The 23394-nt window shown below is 38.9% G+C and overlaps 1 protein-coding gene across 1 annotated transcript in view; it reads right to left on the bottom strand.

Annotated features, from left to right (window-relative positions):
- LOC150087474 (uncharacterized) overlaps positions 1 to 23394 on the bottom strand; it is a 223247-nt gene that overhangs the window by 41804 nt on the left and 158049 nt on the right. The window contains exons 12-13 of the mRNA XM_090372498.1: positions 8412 to 8544; positions 2012 to 2127 (exon numbers count right to left, since the gene is read on the bottom strand). Of these exons, the coding sequence (XP_090228624.1) occupies positions 2012 to 2127; positions 8412 to 8544 (249 nt within the window). The remainder of the gene's footprint in view (positions 1 to 2011; positions 2128 to 8411; positions 8545 to 23394) is intronic.

Below are 23394 nucleotides of genomic sequence, written 5' to 3'. Positions count from 1 at the left end.
ATTTTGCTAGCAGGAATATGGAGATGAGATGATTATCCCTTTGTACAAGGCCATGGTTAGGCCACATCTTGAGTACTGTATAAAGGTCTGGAGGCCTCACTTCAGGAAGGATGTAGATCTGCTGGAAGGGGTGCAGAGAAGGACAATCAGATTGGTGAAGGGACAAAAGGTTGCTCTTACCTAGAAAGGCTTTCAGTTCTGCAAACTGCAGTGTTTTTAGACTAGGCACCTGTGGGGGAGTTCGGAGTGAGGTGTTTAAAGCCCCAAATGGATTGAGTAAGCTGAATGTTAATGGCATTCTTTCTCTTGCTTAGACTACACAAACATGATGCGACATAAATTCAAGTTGAGGAAGGATTGTTGTGGGACAGATGCATGGGAGTTTGCCTTCAGCCAGCAGGTGGTTGATTGTTGAAATAGGCTTCCATCTGTTGTTGTGGAAATGGATGGTTTGGATAAATTCAGGGGAAAATTAAACAAATTTCTCTGAGGGTATGGATGAGTGAAGTGTGTAGGGTTTGTGTTTTTTTTTTTTTTTTTTTTTTGGCTGATGCTATATGATGGTTGCCTTCTTGCATCATCTGCCATTACTACTACAATGACTATAATAATATTACTTCACTTATCTGACTGCAAATGTTTTTAGGCTGTTTTTTAATGAAATATGAAATTAATACAGCTCACACCATTTGTAAACTTAGCATTGGACTTGATTACAAATCTAAATATTAAGAAAGTTTGATATTGTAATAATTAATTATTTCAAAACTAGTCACTGAAATAATTAATTACTGGATCAAAAGTATTATTATGCATGTGTAAGTGGTGCAAATGAAAACCACTGAATCTTTCTTTTTTAGAATGACAACAAAGAAATTTACACCCTTTTTTTTATTTTTTTATTTTTGAAAACCCCAAAAATGAAGGGTTTTAGAACCTACAGCACTTAGTATGGGCTGTAGGTTGAGAAGAGAGAAGACTTGTTGACATTAGACTTAAATTTCTGTAGATTGAAATTTTTGGGAAATATATGCAAAGGAAGATTGTTCCAGAAAGCACTATACATGGATTTCACACCACTTCAATCCTCCAATAAACAAAGTAGCAGTATTGCACCAGATGATGATGATGATGATGAGAGTATTGCCTGGTGACATTGAGGGGATAGCATTCCTCTGTGTGATGTTGACACCTCGACCACTGCTTACATTAGTTCACACCTCACTACAGTGTTTCTGGAGTTATACATGGGAGGTATACCCAGGTAATAGAAGTCCCACCATTGTGAAGGTGCAAGCAGATGATCTAGTTGTTGTAGAATAACTGCACTTCACAAAAACTGGTCCACCTGAATATCAGTTCCATCAGTGTTTTAGACTCCAAGGTGACAAAGACCTAGCATGTCATACCTGGAAGAATGTATGAGTTTCAGGGCATTGAGAAGCCAGAAAATACACACGAATTAAAATAAATTTAACCATCCTTACAAATGCTGATATATTTTACAGTAACTTGAAAATATACATGTTCTGAACTTTCAATATAGCTCTAAATATGTGGATTCTTAGAAATATTTGCACATGCTTGAAGTTACTGAAACTCAAATGCAGATAAAATATTGCCAAAAGTAAGTATTGTGACAGATTTTCATGGTACCTAGGATATGTCGAGTCCTGATACACAGCCTTCATTTGAATAAAGAAGAAAAATTGTGAACTAAAAAAATGTTCATTTGGCATTATTAATTATGACTTATTGCAAGATTCTACTTTCAAAAAACTTGCACATCTAATTATTAAAACTGATCTAATTAAAACTGGCATAAAACTGATTAAAAAATTACCATATATCAGATATTTTCCAATAAAACTAGAAGAGGTAAGACGTATTGCCATAATGTTAATCATGAAAAACAAATATGCAAAATGCTTGTCTGTTCCTCATGGCATCAAATTCCATGTTGTAAAAGATTATCCACATATCTGATTTATCTATCTGAAATTGAACTCACCCTTAAAGACAAAAGCCTAGCATATGATATTCCAGATTCAGCTATTATGGTTGCAACCATATCAGTCCTGAATGTTTCATCATCAGATTGAATTTGCGAAATGACATCTTCTTTATCTATAATATATATACTTTAGTTGTAAAAAATATACTTATGATAGATCAAAACATGTCAGAATTCAAATCCAAGTGTGTATTTGCCCAGCATGCACAGCAAAGTGAAGTACCTAAGATCCATTCATTTAATCAGAAATTAATCTATGACTAACAACTACTCAACTTCAAAAATCACATCAATTTTATGCAGTATAAATTCATATCAAATTTCATCTTGGAATTATGTTTCTTTACAAATGTAACAAATATAGTATAATAAAAACCACAGTCTCGGGTGCAGTTTCTGAATTTTAATAAGTTTTTTCATCTTGCAATAGACAAATTGACTATGGAACATACACAATTAATAATAAAATATCGCACAATGATGCCTCATGTCTTTAGTTGCCTTTGTTCCCCCCCCCACCAAATTTCACTTCATTTTATCATAAAGTAATTTGCAAGTTTACTAGTAAACTTGATTAAACTATTTCTGATCAAGGTACTTCACATTTTTACTGCTATTGTTGTCGTATGGTGACACTGGTTTAATTTGAACACTCTACTGACACCAGTTAGTGTTTCCGACAAAACTGTTGCTTAATGAAGCAGTATCAATGTCTGCCATGGTCAGATGTAGTTTTTGGTTTGTGAGCAACTAATTAGGGACATAGTCATTTACTAGTTCAGTTTCTGAATTTATTGTATCTATTGTATAAGAAAAAAAAGATGCTGCAAGCCATCAAAATAAAAACCTATATGATATGGGAAAAACAAAATTCAGTGATGAACTGAAAGATATTTATATGAAGACATCAGCAACAATAATTATACTCTTGGATTTGGCAAAAGTCCAAATCCAAGCCTGCCAATGTCACTAAATAGTGGTCCAATAGTTAATATTGTCAAAGGAAAAAGAAAGGGTTTTTGTTTTCATAATAAGAATTACAGTGGTCTCAGACATTTTCGAAGTTCTTTTCAATGGAATCAAAATTTTTAAAAATTTCAGGATAGTAACTTTACAAATACAAAATGGGTAATCAGGAAGTAAATCTGGAAACTACTAAGCTTTTTATACCAACAAAAAAGGTATAGACCAAAATGGATGACAAAAGAATAATGATCTAAGTGGCATAGAAGATACCTGAGATAATTACAAATTAGCAGGGGACTTCAAGGCCTACAATTAATTAGCCTGTAATAAAGTGATTACAGGCTAATTAATTTGGGGGGGGGGGTATACCGAAGTATACTATGAGAAGTTCTTAGCTGAAAGTGTATGGAGTAGTGGTAAGGAATTTTTTTCTTGTGTTAGCAATAAAAGGAAAGGATTCAACCATGCTGGTCTATCTAATATTTATGGCAAGTTATTGATGTTAAAAATGAACACAGCACAAGGAGCTGATGGAATCTGGACAACTGACTAATCTAATTAGCTACTGTGAGGCTGTTGCTGAAGTATTAGATGCCAAGAATAATTTTACAATCATCTTAGATTTTGGTAAAGCTTTTAATACAGTCTCACATGAACGACTGCTATATAAAATGGAGCAATTTGGCATTGGGGCAAGCTACTCTGTATATAAAGGGATGATTAAGTGTTGAGAGTAGTTATAAATGGCTGCTATTCTTCAGGGACTAATGTTATGACTGGGTTCCCCTACAAGGTTTGCTGCTGGGCCACTACCCTTACTCTTTCTGATATTTCTTAATGATATTGATGAAGGTTGGTGATAGGTAGGCCATATGATTAGTGACAATAATCAGAATATACTACACAACAAGACCTAGTTCAATTATTAGGATGAGCTGAAAAATGGCAGTGCAGGTTATATATAAAATAATTTATTGTCAACCAAAAGAAAAGCAGAGGCAATACCCTGGTATAAATAAGCTAACCCTTACTCTTTCTGATATTTCTTAATGATATTGATGAAGGTTGGTGATAGGTAGGCCATATGATTAGTGACAATAATCAGAATATACTACACAACAAGACCTAGTTCAATTATTAGGATGAGCTGAAAAATGGCAGTGCAGGTTATATATAAAATAATTTATTGTCAACCAAAAGAAAAGCAGAGGCAATACCCTGGTATAAATAAGCTATTGGGGGAAGGGAGTTATATTGAATAAAATAACATAAAAATTAGGCAGGTGAGGCTGTAGCAAAGGAATAAAATAAAAGAAAGGAAAAATGCAAAAAGCTCTTTGAAACTGGAGCTAACAGAATTAATCTACTAAAGTCCAAAATACTTCTTTTCTTGCATCATATGCCTCTACTAATGCTAATGCTAAAAAAGCTAACTCCACAATTTTCCTAAAATGATGCCTCCAGACCTGTATAGCATATTTAAGAAGTGGCCTGGCCAATGCCTTACACAATGAGATAATCAACTCCTTATCCCTACTAGAAAAATTCCTGTATATCATTGACAAAACTCAGGAGCTGTCCTGGCAGCCTTGCATTGCTCAGAGAATTTCATATCTGACTGCACAATTATCCCCCAAGTCTTTTCCATTTGCAGTATTTTGCATTTATCAATGTTAAACTTCAATTGTCATTTCTCAGCCCATCTGCCTAAATTTTCTAGATCCTGTTGCAGTAGCATACTGTCATTAACCACCCTGCCACCCTTTGTATCATCTGCAAACTTGGACATTAAGCATGATATGCTTTCATCCGTATTATTGATAAATATAGAAAACAACAATGGGCCCAACACTGAACCCTGGGGGAATTCACTAATAATAGAAGGGCAATGAAGTCCACGACGAGCAATGTCAATTGATTACCAATCTCTCTCTCTCTCTCTCTCTCTCTGTATGTGTGTGTGTGTGTGTGTGTATGTGTGTGTGTGTGTGTGTGTGTGTGTGTGTGTGTGTGTGTGTGTGTGTGTGTGCTTTCTCCCACCCAACCATCCCTTCATCCATAGCAGCAACTTGCCCTTAATGTCATCACACTGCTCCAATTTGTACAACATTCTTTTATGTGCAACAATATCAAAACCTTTCCTAAAATCCAAGTATGTGATATCAAAATTATTTTTTGCATCCAGTTCCTTTGTGACTTTATGTGTATTAAGCAATCAAACTGGTCAAACAAGATTTTCCCTAAACAAACCCATTTGAAGTATAACTGCGGCATTGTCTAGATCATCCTGCATTACTTCTTTTACCTGTGACTCCATTATTTTGCTTGGAACAGAAGTTAAACAGGTAAAACTGTAATTACTCATGTCACCCTTTGATCCCCTTGTGAATTGGGGATCAAAGATCTTTTACACATCTTCAGTCCATGGAGACCTCCCCTGAATCCAAGGATACTCTCAAAATTATGGCTAAGGGTTTGCTGCCTCCCCTTATTATAACTGCATAGGTCCCATCCATCCCAGTTGCCTTTCTTACGTTTAACTTCAACAATTTCTCTTCCAATTTCTGCTCAGTTATTACAAAATCATTTAGCTCACTGTTAGAGCTTGATAAACGTCTGGCCTTCCCTAAAAAATTTCTCATGTGTGAGTGTAGATTCAAAATACTCATTCAATGTGTCAGCTACCTGAGAAGGATCATCAACAGTCAAACCATCGATATCAATGGACCAATCTGATTCATTCCCATCCCGCTAAAGTTTACATAAGTAAAGAAGTTTTTGCTGTTTTTCTTTGCAGCTTTTGTCAAAGTTTTTTCATAATCTGCCTTCACTTGCCTGACCCCTTCTTTGTGACTTGATTACAGACTAGTTTATATCTACCATATGCTTCTGTGTCAGATGACACAGAAGCCTATGGTTCTGAGATGTTCCTGACCTCACCCAGGACAACCTTAAAATTCTACTAATCCCAATAACTTTGCAGCAATACTTCTTGACTGCTATTTTCTCCATGTCTCCATGAGGACTCAACTTAGGTCACAGAATTCTTGATTTTCCCATGGTTTTATACATTTTTATGTAAATAGTTTTTAACTTTACTTTTATTAGTTTGACTAGAGGTTGGAGTGAAACAACCACCTACTTTTTTTTTTTTTCTGGTATCCAGGTTTGGGCAGCCTGGGTAGGTACAGAATTTTGCTGGCATCCACAGGTACAGCACTACTTGTGGATGCAGAATTTCGTGCATTGTGCACAGACAGTGGAAAAGGTCTGTGACTAGGATAGTATGGTATTCAGGACTGGGCAACCTGAGTATGGGGTCAATGTACCCACTGGTTTTGCACTACCTCCAGTGGATGCAAAAAAGACAGGAAACAGGTCCAGCTCCATGTGCTAAGGATGGACACTGGGCAGCAGTTGTCCAGGTTATAGTTGCTCCCTCATGGCAAAGAGGCCTGACACTCACAACACATACTACAGAACATTCATTAACACTGCATATATATTCATTAACCACATGTCAGACCTGTTTTACAGAGTTTCCGTATTTCATCACAGTGACACTAGGTGGAGACGGACATTAGTCTGGGAGCCAAAAGAGACAGGATACACATACATACATACATGTCCTTTCTATACACATTGTATACAAATTCTGCATCCCTTGTATCTGTGTGACACCATGTCTCTGAAATCCCAACAATGTCTGCATTCGATGGCTTGACCAGTACTTCAAATTCATCAAATTTATTTACTATACTCATAGCATTGGTGTACATGCAAGTATACATGTACCAGTTCTTACTCTTAGGTACCCTAACACATCCCATGTATTTACTTGTTTCATGATGACTCTCGACAGTTCCTGAAATTCCCAGCACCATGCTTTCAAGGCTGCCGCCCATTCCAATAAAAGCAGAGCAAAAATCACTTTCACCTCTGCATGCGGCTATTGTTACTCTATTAGTCTGTGTATTTCCCCAAGCTAGCAGTTTTCTAACCCACCTAACACTGCCTTGATAGCATCAGAAAATATTCTTGCACCCTTTCTATTTAAGTGTATCCCATCCCTGTTGAAGCAATCTCTCCCATTAACAAGCACAGACGACACTGAGAAAAATTCTACCCCATGAGCCTTGCACAATCTCTCCAGGGCCAAATTGATTGACAAGGGTCTCATCATATACTCCCTCCATCGTGTCTGGGCAGAATTGCAAGCACTTTCAAATTTAACCCTAACTCGCAACTTTTATTTCAACATTACCTTGTAATTGTTAAGTAAGTCTGCAGTTCTCCTACTCTTAATGTCAGTGCCAATGTATAGAACAATATCACATTTTGTGTTATTAGCCTAGATGCATATGTGATATGCATATGTGTATATGAGAAAGATGCATATGTGAATATTAGCCTAAATGCAAAAATTTGCTTAGAAAATGGTTTCAAGAGAAATTTGTCTAAAGGCTTTAGTAAGAGAGAGATCATATAGATATAGTCCTTAAGTCTTTTGGGTCTTCGCTTTGCATACTTGAGGGCAAGAGTGATAATGTAGTGTTTCCAGTCTGGAGAAACATTTAACATTGGAGAATGCAAGGTATTTTGTCTGAATATTGTATAGTCCTCGAGTAACATACCATGTGGGTAGTGCACTCAAGGTAGTTGATAAAGGAAAGGAATAGAGCAACAACTCTACAATCAGATATGAATTTCTCCAACAGGATAGAACAGCTAATGTGGTTCTGCCAATGAATACAGAAACCTTTCCTGAAACAGAGAGGTGATACAGTAGAAATAAAGAGGTGATTATGCTGTCATATAAAGCAAAGAGTAGGCTGCATTTTAAATATTGTATCTGTATGAAAATTTATTTTAGAAAATATGTAGACCTGTTGAAAAGTAATCAGTTGAAAACAGAAGAGGGGTAAAATTGTTTAAGAGCACAAAGGGGTATTCTATCAAGGTAGACTTGAGTTCTGTGTATTACAATGTTTGAAAGACAATGTCTGCCAGGTGACATGATCAAGATGTTTAAAGTCAAAAGAAATGAGTAAATTACACACTGGGAAGCATCTCTTTATCATGCATCTTTAATCATGTGACATACCAAAGGTGCATCAATTGAAAATGAAAGGAGATAATTACAGAATACATATTCCAAACTTTTTCTTTAGTAAAATAGAAAAAAAAGGTCTAATTTGACTACTGGAATAAATTCCTATCTACTGTTGTGGAGGTGGAAGTGTATCTAAATTTGAAGGATTTGACAAATACTTGAGAAAAATTGGTAAATTAAGTGAGAGTAAATTATCAGTTACTCTCATTTTTAGTTTTAGTTGATGCTACATAAGTTTGCTTGCATCATTTTGCCAATACTAATATTAACACCAATATATGTATGTTATTTATGTAAATTTTAAGCAGATATACATACCAACTAGTCTAAACACAATATATGATTTTTGGTCCACAAGAGGAAAGCAGTGTTCAAGACCAAATGAATCCACAATCTCTAAACCAGCAAAGTCACTGAAGTCAAATATGTTGAATTCTTTTTTTCCTGCAAGCTAAAAATAATAAAACGGAAATAAAAATTAACTTTAATATAAAGTCAAAATATTTAAGAAAAATGTGGATTGGTAAAATTCCTTATCACATCTGTATGAAAATTGGGAAATATGGTAAGTTCCTTTAACATATTTCAATGCTAGTATGAAGGAAATAAGAGCCTACCTACTTACATAATTCTGATACAGGTATTCTACAAGTTACATTACATTAATATATTCCTGGAAATTATCACACAAGATGAAATCGGCACTGGTAAACCTCACTTAATTTAGATCATCTATAATTTGAGCTTGTTACTTTTTTTTTTTTTTTTTTTTTTTTTTTATGTACCAAGGTGTGGCTATTAAATAATGAAATGCACAAAGACATTTTTTTTTTTTTTTATGTAAACCCCAAACACGAGAGGTATTAGAACCTATAGTACTTAGTAGCGTGCTTGGGTCGGAGGTTGAGAAGACGGAAAAAGATATTTGTTGACATTGGACTTGAACTTCTGTAGACTGTAATTTTCAGGAAATATGTATGAAGGAAGGTTGTTCCAGAAAACGGCAGTTGAATGAATAAACGAGGAAGATGAAAAGTTGGTTCTGTGAGTTTGAAGTTGGACAGTAAATGGATGTTGGCTGGTGGCAGCACGTGTTCGGACTGTTTTGAAAGAGAGAGCGGGAATTATATAAGCCAATTCACAAGAACAGTGCCCATGGAAGTATCTGTAGAAGAGGCATGCAGCAGAAACAGTACGTCTATGAGACAGCGAGTGGAGAGACTCTGTCAGAGATGAATCATTAATTAACCTAACTGCTCTCTGCTGAATGGAATCAAGAAGCCTGAGAGAGGTTTTGGGGGCACCACCCCAGATGTGGGAACAATATTCCATGGCAGGGCGGATTTGCGATTTATACAGAGTGAGAAGCTGTTTGGAAGAAAAGTAACGCCGAGAGCAAAAGAGAAAACCAAGTTTTTTAGATGCAGAGGAAGCAATATTTGTAATGTGCTTGTGCCAAGAGAGATTAGAAGTCAGGGTAATCCCCAAAAGAGATATATCATTTTGCCTAGAAATCGGAGTGTCACTAAAGATAAGCACAGGAGAAGAAGAATTCTTTTTGTGAGACATAAGACAAGACTGAATTTCAGAAGGGTTGAAATCAACTAAGTTGTCTTTGCCCCACTGGAGAATTACCTGATGATCAGCATTTAAGGAATTGGTAGCAGATTTTCGAGAAGTTGAAACTGATTGAACAGGGCAAGGTTTCTCAAAATGTAAAGTGGAATGCAATGTGCTATCATCGGCAAAACTATGGATAGGATTTCCAGTCAATGGAAGAAGTTCATTAATATACAAGAGGAAAAGAGTGGGGGAGAGAACTGAACCTTGGGGAACACCGGCATTAGTAGAAAAGTTAGAAGACAGAGAGCCATCTACCATCACCCTCAGTGAGCGATCGGAGAGAAAACTGGATAACCAATTACTAAAAACAGTTGGCACAAACCATAAGATGGAAGCTTGATTAGAAGACCTTTATGCCAAACACCTCAAACTCAATATTAATATAATGGACCGCTGTTCGTTTTATGGTGAATCAGCATCTTAGGCCACATTGTACTAGTGCAGGGGCAATGAACCCATGGCACACATGCCCAAAGTGTCACGCATACAGTGGTGAAACGTACTGATGAAATTTTGAGATTAAATGTCTTAAATATTGCCTTTAGGAGTTCAGGTAAGATTTTCAGGTAAGGGTAAGATTTCATAATTACATATAATATATATATTATGATATCACTATCCAATTGTTCTTTCTTTATAAGTTTTTTTCTCATATGTACTATTTCATTTGTTGTGTTGATTCACCAAATAAAATATCCAGACCAGTTTCCATCTCTGTCTAGCCTCGCATGATACTCCGACTCACTAAACTTCTAAAGGCATAAAACTGAGAAATGTTTACTGCTACAACTAATTTATCCAATTTTAGTAATTGAGTGATGACATATATCAATGGAGTTGCATGTTTTCATGGCGCCTCCATAGCCAGGTGGGCAGGAGCAGCAGTGCATAGCACACGCTTCTTGATTAGACCGGGGTTCGAGCCAGTGACCACCAAATACGGAGGATGCGAAAGGTCAAGAAATGACCACCATATATCTCCGGAGCAATATGGCCTTAATTGCTAATGCTCTAAAAAACAAATAACAACATAACAACAGCATGTTTTCATTCTGCTCATATTTTTATTTCTAATCTTGTTTTTAAATAAATGAGGATATTAGTGATAATAAAAATTTACCCTTTATGTGGATGGTGTGATCATATCTACAGTCATTTGCAAAAATTTAAGACTATGATTAGCTTTTAGTACAAATTGGAAAAAGTGCGATTTCAGAGACTTAAAGAAAAAAAAAATCATATATTTCACATACAAAGGGTACTAGGAAAGTTTTGCAATATGACGCAACAATGAATCACAGGAAGCTGCTTGTTGCTGCATGTTGAGACATGTTCATACGTGCATAGTAGCCGCCGCGCCAAGTCGATGGGCTCAGTTATTCATTAGTACTGAGAGTGTAAAGTGCTTGCGATGGCATCGTGGTCACGAAATGAGATAAGGACAGTTTTGCGGTATAATTTCGTGAGTGGTTTAACCATAGAGCAGTGCTTAGAAGAAATGACTCTTGCACTAGATGATGATTGTCCACATCATACAACGATATTCAGGCGGTATAGAGAATTCCAAAGGGGAAATTTCACTCTGGAGGATTCTGAGAGGCCGGGAAGGCCACGAACGTCAGTTACGGAGGAAAACGTTACTGCTGTGAGGAAAATGCTTGACGCAAACAGGCGAGTGACCTACCAACAGATAGAGGATACTTTGGGCCTAAATGCACCAGCAATTCGTTCGATTCTGCAAGATCATTTGCACGTGAAGAAACTTTGTTCTCTCTGGGTGCCGCATCAACTGACTGAAGAGCAGATGACACGACGTGTGACTTGGTGCCGGGAGATGTTAAAAAAGTTTGATAAGGGACAATCTCGGTATGTGAACAACATCGTGACAGGTGACGAGACTTGGCTGTACTATTACGATCTGCCGACCAAGGCTCAAAAAAAAGTTTGGGTCTTTGATGATGACGACACACCCGTAATTGTCAGAAAATCCCGATCTGTAAAGAAGAAAATGATAGCTGTATTTTTCAAATCGAGTGGAATTGTGGAACGTGTCGTTTTGGACACGCAGAAGACAGTCACAGCTAAGTGGTATACTGAACAATGCCTGCCTAAAGTCATTGGATCTATGAAGAACCTGCGGCCAAAGTCAAGAATGGACACCTGGTACCTCCATCACGAAAATGCTGCAGCTCACCGCGCCAAAGCCTGCACCGAATATTTGACCACGACAGGACTGAAACTTCTCGAGCACCCTCCCTACAGTACAGACCTTGCTCCCTGCGACTTTGCAGTGTTCCCGCATGTGAAAATGAAGCTAAAAGGGAGGCGGTTTTCCAGTGATGAGGACCTTCTACGGGCTTGGGACAACGAGTGTGCTTTACTCCCTAGTGAAACTTGGCAGAACTGGTTTAAAGATTGGTTTCGGAGGATGGAGAGGTGTATTGAATGTAGAGGAAATTACTTTGAAAAAATTAAATAAACAAAGCTGTATTGCAAAACTTTCCTAGTACCCTTTGTATTAGCATTAGTAGAGGCACATGATGCAAGAAAGCAAGCTCATACAGCCTCAGCCAAAAAAAAAAAAAAAAAATCCCTTCCCATTTCACTGATCCATACATTCCAATTGTTTGTCTAGTTCTGCCTTGAATTTATTTAAACTATCAACTTCCACAACACCAGATGGAAGTTTGTTCCAGCAATCAACTACCCGCTGGCTAAAGGCTAAATTCCACACATCTATTCCACAACATAACTTTCCTAAGTTTGAATCTATGCCCACACAGGTTTGTAATCTGAGCAAGAGGAAGAATCCCATCAGCAATAAGCCTGCTCAAGCCATTCAAGGACTTATACACCTCAATCAGATCACCTTGTAGGTGCCTAGTCTCAAGAAGCTGCAATTTGCAGAACTTAAGCCTTTCTTCACTCATTCTAGCAACTCTACATCCTTCCTAAATTGAGGCTTCCAGACTTGTATGCAGTACTCAAGGAGTGGCCTGACCATTGCCTTATACAAGGGGATAATCACCTCCTTATCCCAGCTCACAAAATTTCTCTATATCAATAGCAAGACCCCCATGACCTACTCTGGTAGCCTGTCTGCACTGCTCAGAAAATTTAATATCTGACTGCACAATTAGCCCAAGATCTCTTTCATTCTCCACTACCCTAAGTGTAACACCACCCAGTTGGTACATTTCTCTGGGGTCACTATTACCCATATGCAGTACTTTGCATTTATCGATGTTAAACTTCAGTTGCTACTTCTCAGCCCATCTGCCTACCTTTTCCAGAACCTGTTGCATTCTATTCTATTACTGTTATTTACAACCCTGCCAATCATTGTATCATCTTCAAACTTTAACATTAAGCTTGATGTACCTTCATCAATATCATTAATAAATATACAAAACAACAATGGGCCCATTACCGAACACTGAGGGATATCACTAATAACATTAGTCCACGTCGAGCAGTACCCATTGACCACCACTCTCTATCTTCTCCCACTCAACCATCCTTTTATCCACTGCAGCAACTTTCCCTTAATGCTATACTGCTCCAATTTCTATAGTCTTCCATGTGCAACAGTATCAAAGGCTTTCCTGAAATACAAGTATATGATATCAAAATTATTTTTTCCATCCAGTTCCTTTGTGACCACATTATAGTATCCAGTAAAATTGGTCAGACAAGACTTCTCCTTGCAAAGAAAAACAGCAAAAAGTTCTTTACTTATGTAAACTCTAGAAGGAAGGGGATGAATCAGATTGGTCCACTTGATATCGATGGGTCAACTGTTGATGATCCTGCTCAGGTAGCTAACAAACTAAATGAATATTTTGCATCGACATTCACACATGAGGAGTTATTCAGCGAGGGGAATGCCAGAGGTGTATTCAACTCTGGCAGTAAGCTAGAGGATCTTGTAATAACTGAGAGTAAATGGAGGAGAAATTGTTGAAGATAAATACAAGAAAGGCACCTGGGGTGGATGGGATCTATCCAGTTATATTAAAGGAGACACCAAAGGAAGTAAGCAAACCCTTAGCCATAATTATGAGAGCTTCCTTGGACTCAGGGGAAGTACCCATAGACTGGAGATGTGCAAATGTGACCCCAATTCACAAAGGAGGATCAAAGGCTGACACAAGTAATTATAGACCTGTTAGTTTAACTTCTGTTCCAGGAAAATTAATGGAGGCACTGGTTAAAGAAGCACTGCAGGATCATCTAGACAAGACTTCAGTTATAGCTCAGACACAGCATGGTTTTGTTAAGGGGAAATCTTGCCTGACCAATTTGATTGGATACTATGATGCAGTGACAAAAGAACTGGATGCAGGGAATAACTTTCATATTATATACTTGGATCTTAGAAAGGCTTTTGATACTGTTGCACATGGAAGACTGCCGCACAAATTGGAGCAGTGTGGCATTGGAGGAAAATTGCTGCTATGGATAAAAGGAGTGGTTGAGGGGGAGAAGACAGAGAGTTGTAATCAATGGACACTGCTCATCGTGGACTAATGTTATTAGTGGAGTCCCTCAGGGTTCAGTATTGGGTCCATTATTGTTTTCTGTATTTATAAATGATATTGATGATGGCATATCAAGCTTAATGTCCAAGTTTGCAGACGATACGAAGGTTGGCAGGGTTGTCAAGGACACTACTGACACTAGGCTACTGCAACAGGATCTGGAAAGGTTGAGCAGATGGGCTGAGAGATGGCAAATGAAGTTTAACATTGACAAATGTAAAGTACTACATATGGGAAACAGCAACCCCAGAGCAACATATCAACTCTGTGGTACTACACTGACAGTGGTAGAGAATGAAAGGGACCTGGGGGTGGTTGTGCAGGCAGATATGAAGTTTTCTGAGCAGTGCAGACGGACTGCAAGAGTAGCTCATGGTGTATTGTCGATGATATATAGGAATTTTTCTAGCAGGGATAAGGAGGTGATTATTCCCTTCTATAAGGCAATGGTCAGGCCACACCTAGAGTACTGTATACAGGTCTGGAGGCCTCATTTGAAGAAGGACCTAGAGATGCCGGAACAAGTACAGAGAAGGGCAACAAGATTAGTGAATGGAAGAAAGGGGTACTCTTACGAAGAAAGGTTTAAGTTTTGCAAATTACAGTGTCTGGAGACTAGGTACCAGCGAGGTGATCTGATATAGGTGTATAAAACCTTGAATGGTTTGAGCATGCTCAGTGTTGATGGGGGTTCTTCCTCTTGCTCAGAATAATTACCTGAGAGGGCATAAATTCAAATTGAGGAAAGACAGATGTAGGATAGACGTGCGGAAATTTGCCTTTAGCCAGCAGGTGGTTTGTTGGTGGAACAGACTTCCATCCCTTGATGTGGAACTTTATAGCCTAAATAAGTTTAAGGCTCAGCTGGACAGGTATTTCGAACAAACAGAGGGGTGAAGTGGAAGTGGTTTTTTTTTTTTATTTATTTTATTTTATTTTGGCTGATGCTGCATAAGCTTGCTTTCTTGCATCAAATGCCTCTACAAATGCTAATGCTGTTTGTTTGTTATTTGGTTTTTAGGAGCATTAGCAACTAAGGCCATATTGCTCCGGGAATATGCGGTGGTAATTCCCTTAACCTTTCCGCATCCTCCGTAATTGATGGTGACGGGCTCGAACCCCGGTCTAATCAAGAAGCGTGTGCTATGCACTGCTGCTCCTTCCCACCTGGCAATTGAGGTGCCAACCCAAGCTGTGTCTGAATTATTACTGCTGTCTTGTGTAGATGATCCTGCAATGCTTCTTTAACCAGTAACTCCAGTATTTTTCCTGGAATATAAGTCAAACTAACAGGTCTGTAATTACTCGTGTCACCCTTTGATCCCCCTTTGTGAATTGGAGATACATTTGCACATCTCCAGTCTATGGGGACATCTCCTGAGTACAAGAATGCTCTCGTCATTATGGCTAAGGGTTTGTTTACTTCCTTTGCCACCTCCTTTAATATAACTGGAAAGATCCCATCTACCCCAGATGCCTTTCATATGTTTAACTTCAACAATTTCTCCTCCACTTTGCTCTCAGTTATTAAATCCTTTAACTCCCTGTTAGAGTTTGATTAACATCTGGCACTCTCCTCCTTGAATAACTCTCATATGTGAATGTATATGCAAAATACTCATTTAGTTCGGCAGCTATATGAGAATGATCATCTACAGTCAAACCACTGATATCAAGTGGACCAGTCCCCTTCCTTTTAGAGTTTATAGAAGTAAAGAAATGTTTACTGTTTTTCTTTGCATCCTTTGCCAAAGATTATTCATAATCTGCCTTCGCTTGCCTAAACTCCTTTGTGACTTGATATAGACTAGCTTGTATCTACCATAGGCTTCTGTGTCGCCTGACAATTTATGTGCATCCCATGTATTATTCTTCTCTGCCATGAGTCTCGTTAGTTCATCTGAGAACCATTTGGGCCTTAACATAGAGCAGTATTTCTTAGTTGAAACAAAAGGCCTAGTAGCTTCCAAGATTACTTCCTTGAATGCTTTCCATTTAGAATTTGCTATTGGTAACATCATCAGTTGGTCCCATTGATAAGAAGCTAAAAAATCTCTGAGACTCCTGTAGTCACCTTTACGAAAGCAAAAACCCTTCCACTTACCCCTGGTAGTAGTTACATCTTTAAGTAGATCTTAGATCAGTACACTGTGATCATTGCTACCTAGTGGTTCCTTTTTCTGTGAATTCTTAATGCATGAATAATCACTCCTAATAATCAGATCAAGAGTGTTAGCATTACCATTAGCAGAGGCATTTGATGCAAGAAAGCAAGCTTATGCAGCATCAGCCAAAAAAAAAAAGAAAAACCACTTCCACTTCACCCCTCTGTTTGTTCGAAATACCTGTCCAGCTGAGCCTTAAACTTATTTAGGCTATCAAGTTCCACGTCAAGGGACGGAAGTCTGTTCCACCAACAAACCACCTGCTGGCTAAAGGCAAATTTCCGCACGTCTATCCTACATCTGTCTTTCCTCAATTTCAATTTATGCCCTCTCAGGTAATTATTCTGAGCAAGAGGAAGAACCCCATCAACACTGAGCATGCTCAAACCATTCAAGGTTTTATACACCTATATCAGATCACCTCGCTGGTGCCTAGTCTCCAGACACTGTAATTTGCAAAACTTAAGCCTTTCTTCGTAAGAGCACCCCTTTTTTCCATTCACTAATCTTGTTGCCCTTATCTGTACTCGTTCCTGCAGCTCTACATCCTTCTCGAAATGAGGCCCCCAGACCTGTATACAGTACTCAATGTGTGACCTGACCATTGCCTTATACAAGGGAATAATCACCTCCTTATCCCTGCTAGAAAAATTTCTATATATCATTGACAATACACCATGAGCTACTCTTGCAGCCCATCTGCACTGGTCAGAGAACTTCATATCTGCCTGCACAACCACCCCCAGGTCCCTTTCATTCTCTATCACTGTCAGTGTAGTACCACAGAGTTGATACGTTGCTCTGGGGTTGCTGTTTCCCATATTTGTCAATATCAATTTGTCAATTGAAAAATGTAATACTTTACATTTGTCAATGTTAAACTTCATTTGCCACCTCTCAGCCCATCTGCTCAACCTTTCGAGATCCTCTTGCAGCAGCATAGTGTCAGTAGTGTCCTTGACAACCCTGCCAACATTTGTATCGTCTGCGAACTTGGACATTAAGCTTGATATACCATCATCAATATCATTTAAAAATACAGAAAACAATAATGGACCCAACACTGAACCCTGAGGGACTCCACTGATAACATTAGTCCACAATGAGCAGTGTCCATTGATTACCACTCTCTGTCTTCTCCCCCTCAACCACCCCTTTATCCATAGCAGCAATTTGCCTCCAATGCCACACTGCTCCAATTTGTGCAGCAGTCTTCCATGTGCAACAGTATCAAAAGCCTTTCTAAGATCCAAGTATATAATATCAAAGTTATTCCCTGCATCCAGTTCTTTTGTGACTGCATCATAGTATCCAATCATTTTGGTCAGGCCAGACTTCCCCTTACAAAACCATGCTGTGTCCAAGCTATAACTGAAGTCTTGTCTAGATGATCCTGCAGTGCTTCTTTAACCAGTGCTTCTTAAATTTCCTGGAACAGAAATTAAACTCACAGGTCTATAATTACTTGTGTCAGCCTTTGATCCTCCTTTGTGAATTGGGGTCACATTTGCACATCTCCTATCTGTGGGTACCTGCCCTGAGTCCAAGAAAACTCTCATAATTATGGCTAAGGGTTTGCTTACTTCCTTTGCTGCCTCCTTTAATATAACTGGATAGATCCCATCCACCACAGGTGCCTTTCTTGTGTTTATCTTCAACAATTTCTCCTCCACTTTACTCTCAGTTATTACAAGATTCTCTAGCTTACTGCCAGAGTTGAATACACTTCTGGCATTCCCCTTGCTGAATAACTCCTCCTGTGTGAATGTCGATGCAAAATATTCATTTAATTTGTTAGCTACCTGAGCAGGATCATCAACAGTTGACCCATCGATATCAAGTGGACCAATCTGATTCATCCCCTTCCTCTTAGAGTTTACATAAGTAAAGAACACTTTGCTGTTTTTCTTTGCATATCTTTGCCAAAGATTTCTCATAATCTGCCTTCGCCTAACCTCCTTTGTAACTTGGTTACAGATCAACTTGTATCTATCATAGGCTTCTGTGTCATGTGTTAATTTGTATGTATCCCATGAATTTTTCTTCTCTGCTATATGTCTCATTAGTTCATCTGACATCCATTTAGGACTAAACCTTGAACAATATTTCCTAGTTGGTATGTAAAGCCTACTAGCTTCCAAGATAAATTTTTTGAATGCTTCCCATTTTGAATTTGCTGTTGGTGATATCATCGGTTGGTCCCACTGTATAGAATTTAAATACTGTCTCAGTCCATTGTAGTCGCCTTTACAAAAGCAATAACCTTTCCCTTTACACCTAATGGTAGTTACCTCTTTGAGTAAATCCCACTTCAGCACACTGTGATCACTTCCACCTAGTGGTTCATTTATCTGCAGATTCTTAATGCATGAAGAATCACTACTGATAATCAAATCAAGAGTATTACTCCCTCTAGTTGCCTCCCGAACATGCTGATGTAGAAAACAATCATCCAATAAATCCACAAAAGCCTTGCTAGTGTGTGAGTGACCAGCCCACAAATTCCAGTCAATATCTGGGAAATTAAAATCGCCCATTACAAGACTCTCTGATTTACTGGCCCACTCTATTTTCCTGTACAGTTTCTTATTATACTCATCAGAGTCATTAGGCCTATAGCACACTCCTACTCTCAATTTTGATCTCCCAATGCTTATGTCACACCAAACTGACTCGACACTGCATTGTTCACTGGCTTCACTTCCTTGGATTTTATGTGTTTCTTAACTAATAGCATAACCCCTCATCCCTTCCTATCCTGTCTATCCTTTCTGTAGACATACTCCCCAAATTTCAGTTCTGCATTCCTTATATCTGTGTGACACCACGTCTCTAATATCCCAACAATATCTGCCTTTGATGTTTTGAGCAATACCTCAACTTCATCAAATTTATTTACTAAACTCCTAGCATTGGTATACACGCAAGTATACATGCACCTGTTTCTATTCTTAGCTACCCTAACACAACCCATGTGTTTTCTTGTACCGCAATGACACCCAGCAGTCTCTGAAATATCCTGCATCTTGTTTTTCAGGCTTCTGTTCATTATAATAGAAGCAGTGCAAGAATCTCTTTCACCTCTGCCAGTGGCTACTGTTAATCTATTAGTCTTTGTCTCCCACCAAGCTAGCAGTTTTCCGACCCACCCTACACTGCCTCGATAGCATCAGCAAATATTCTTGGACCCTTCCACCCTCTGCTGCCGCTCTAACATGTTGCTGTAGAAAACAATTATGCAATAAATCCACAATAGTCTTGCTAGTGTTCAAGTGACCATTCCACAAGTTCCAGTCTATATCTGGGAAGTTGAAATCCCCCATTATAAGACACTCTGATTTACTGACCCACTCTATTTCTCTGAATTCATTGTACTCATCAGAGTCATGAGGCCTATAACAAACTCCTACCCTCGTTTTTGCTTTCCCAGTGCTTATGTCACACCAAACAGACTCATCATTGCACTGTCCATCTATGTCAACTGGATGCACTTCCTTAGATCTTATGTGTTTCTTAACTAACAGCATAAACCCTCCTGCCTTCCTATCCTGTCTATCCTTTCTGTACACATTGTACTCCCCAAATTCCAATTTTGAATTCCTTATATCTGAGTCCATGTCTCTGATATCTCAACAATATCTGCCTTGGATGTCTCAACCAGCACTTCAAAGTCATCAAATTTGTTTACTATACTCCTAGCATTGGTGTACATGCAAGTATACATGCACCTGTTCTTACTCTTAGCTACTCTAACACAGCCCATTTGTTTACTTGTTTCATGACACCAGCAGTTCCTGAAATCCCCAGCAACTGGCTTTCTGGGCTGCTGCTCATTCCAATAGACGCAGTGCAAGAATCATTTCCACTCTGCCTGCGACTACTGTCAACCTATTAGTCTGTGAATCCCCCCAAGCTAGCAGTTTTCTGACCCTCCTAACATTGCCTGAATAGCATCAGCAAATATCCTTGCACTCTTTCTATTTAAGTGTATCCCATCCCTATAAAAGAAATCTCTCTGGTTAACAAGCACAGACCACGCTGAGAAAAATTCTACCTCATGAGCCCTGCACAATCTCTCCAGGGCCGAATTGATTGACAAGGCTCTCATCATATACTCCCTCCTGTCGAGTCTTGGCAGGATTGTAGACACTTTCAAATTTAACCCTAACTCACGACTTTATCCAACACTGACCTGTACTTGCTTAGTAAATCTGCAGATCTCCTACACTTAATGTGTATCGGTGCCAACGTGTACAATGATATCACCATTTGTGCCCTTAAAAGATGATATCTGCTCTACAATGTCATCAACTTTTGCCCCTGGCAGATATACCTTGGTCCTATTCCACCTATCCTTTTTGCACAATATATTTCCCATTTCCCCGACAATTGAGTTACCGACAATAACTAGCGCTTGTGGGGCCAGCTCATTCTGTCCTGAATGTTGACACTGTGTTGTTAGGTGCATAAAAGTGTGCTCTGGCATTGAGTTGGGCAGCTGAGAACTTTATGAGTCCCACATTTTAATTCCTTCGTGGGCATCCCCCAACTCTTCAAGCTCTCATAGATGCCCATCAGAATGCTGAGTTGGCGCCTAATTTCTTCACGTTCTCTGTGGCTACCTCTCTGGCTAGATCGTGTCCTGTTCGGGAAAGATCCACACACATGTCGCATTTTGCACATTTTTTTAGACTGTGATGTGTTGGAAAATTCTCCCCTACGGTTCTCCCACGAACCACAGCAGTTTCGTTACTTTGCGCAAGTTGCTTTGCTGCTCTAGTCTGGGGCATGATTTCCATTTAAATACAATTAAGTTAACAATAAAAATTAAAAGGATTTATAAATTCCTTTTAATTAATTGCCAATAATATACTAAGCAAACAGATTTCTACTACAGTCGTACGTATTATGATACCTAGTTATTCAGAACATAAGTTATTGGTAAAGTTATAAGGGATATATTATCCACATTCAGTATTTAGTGTAGTCTCCTTCATTGTCAATTATGGTTTGTATGTGGCATGGAGATTGGAGATTATCTATATATTTAATAGGAAGACATTTTCTTTTGACAGTCAGTGTGAACAATAGGCTTAACCGATCGGGCTGGAAGTGGTCTCAAATTGAAGCTATTTCTTCCTAGGTGTGCACAAAGTTGTTAAAATTTAAAAATTACTAATAGTTTTTTTTACGGAATGGACTAGTTTTGTAGTACGAATGAGAATAGTTCAATATTCACTTCATAGATGGAGCCACGGGAAGATGTTAACTGTTAAACAGTTATTAGCATTAACATTAGTAGAAGCATACGATGCAAGAAAGCAAGCTTCTGCAGCATCAGCCAAAAAAAAAAACCATCCCATTTCACCCCTCCATTCATTCCAAATGCCTGTCCAGCTCAGCCTTAAATTTAGTTAGGCTATCAACTTCCACAACAAAAGATGGAAGTCTATTCCAACCATCAACTACCCAATGGCTAAAGGCAAATTTCCACACATCTATTCTACAACTGTCTTTCCTCACCGATGAGCCAAAACATTATGACTACCTACCTAATATGATATTGGTCCTCCATGTGGCAAAACAGCTCGTACCCAGCAAGGCGTAGATGCTACAAGATTTCTAAATGTGTCTTGTGGTATCTGGTACCAACATGTAACCAGCAGATCCTTTAACTCCTGTAAAGTCTGTGGTTGAGATGCCACGGATTGGAGTTGCTGTTCCAACACAAACCACAAATGCTCATGGGATGTCTGGGGAATTTGGAGGCCAGGGCAATACCTGGAAGTCTTCCTCATGTTCCGCAAATCAGTCACGAACAATCTGGGTGGTGTGGCCTGGCGCATTATCCTGCGGAAAAATGGCACTGCCAGAGGGAAAGACCGTTGCCACGAAAGGGTGTACATGATCAGTAATGATGTTTTGGTAGCTGATAGACGTCAGAGTGCCCAACACATGGATGACTGGACCCAGGGTATCCCAGCAGAACATCGCCCAAAGCATGACACTGCCACCACTGGCTTGTTTTCGTCCCACAGTGCATTTGGGCACCATCACTTCCCCAGGTAAACAATGCACATGTACCCGGCCGTCCAAATGGTGCAACAGAAAACGTAATTCATCAGACCAGATGACCTTCTTCCAATCACTCAAGGTCCAATTTCGATGCTTGCATGTCCATTGCAGGTGCTGTCGCTGGTGAACTGTGGTTAGCATGGGCACTCAGAGTGACCTGCGGCAATGCAACCCCATTTTCAGCAGGGTTCGATGTACTGAGTGTTGACACATTACTCCCGTCGCCAGCATCCCAATTACCTGCTAGTTGCACCACAGTCGCCCTTCTGTTGCCTTGTTAGGTAGCTAAGAATAGGAACAGGTGCATGTATACTTGCGTGTACACCAATGCTAGGAGTTTGGTAAATCAATTTGATGGATTTGAGGTATTGATCAAAGCATCAAAGGCGGATATTGTTTGGATATCAGAGACGTGGTGTCACACAGATATAAGGAATGCAGAACTGGAATTTGGGGAGTACAATGTGTACAGAAAGGATAGACAGAATAGGAAGGAAGGAGGGGTTATGCTATTAGTTAAGAAACAAATAAAATCCAAAGAAGTGAAGCCAGTCGATATCGCTGGACAGTGCAGTATCGAGTCAATTTGGTATGACATAAGCATTGGGAGATTAAAATTGAGAGTAGGAGTGTGCTATAGGCCTAATGACCCGGATGAGTATAATAAGAAACTGTACAGGGAAATAGAGTGGGCCAGTAAATCAGAGTCTTATAATGGGGTATTTTAATTTCCCAGATATTGACTGGAATTTGTGAGTTGGTCACTCACACACTAGAAAGGCTTTTGTGGATTTATTAGATGACTGTTTTCTACATTGGCATGTTCTGGAGGCAACTAGAGGGAGTAATACTCTTGATTTGATCATCAGTAGTGATTCTTCATGCATTAAGAATCTG

The sequence above is a fragment of the Mastigoproctus giganteus genome, chromosome 4, assembly GCF_048544385.1.
Source record: "Mastigoproctus giganteus isolate SK-2022 chromosome 4, ASM4854438v1, whole genome shotgun sequence".
NCBI lineage: Eukaryota > Metazoa > Arthropoda > Arachnida > Uropygi > Thelyphonidae > Mastigoproctus > Mastigoproctus giganteus.
The sequence above is the reverse complement of the archived record's forward strand: the minus strand, read 5'-3'. Positions and strand labels throughout refer to the sequence as shown.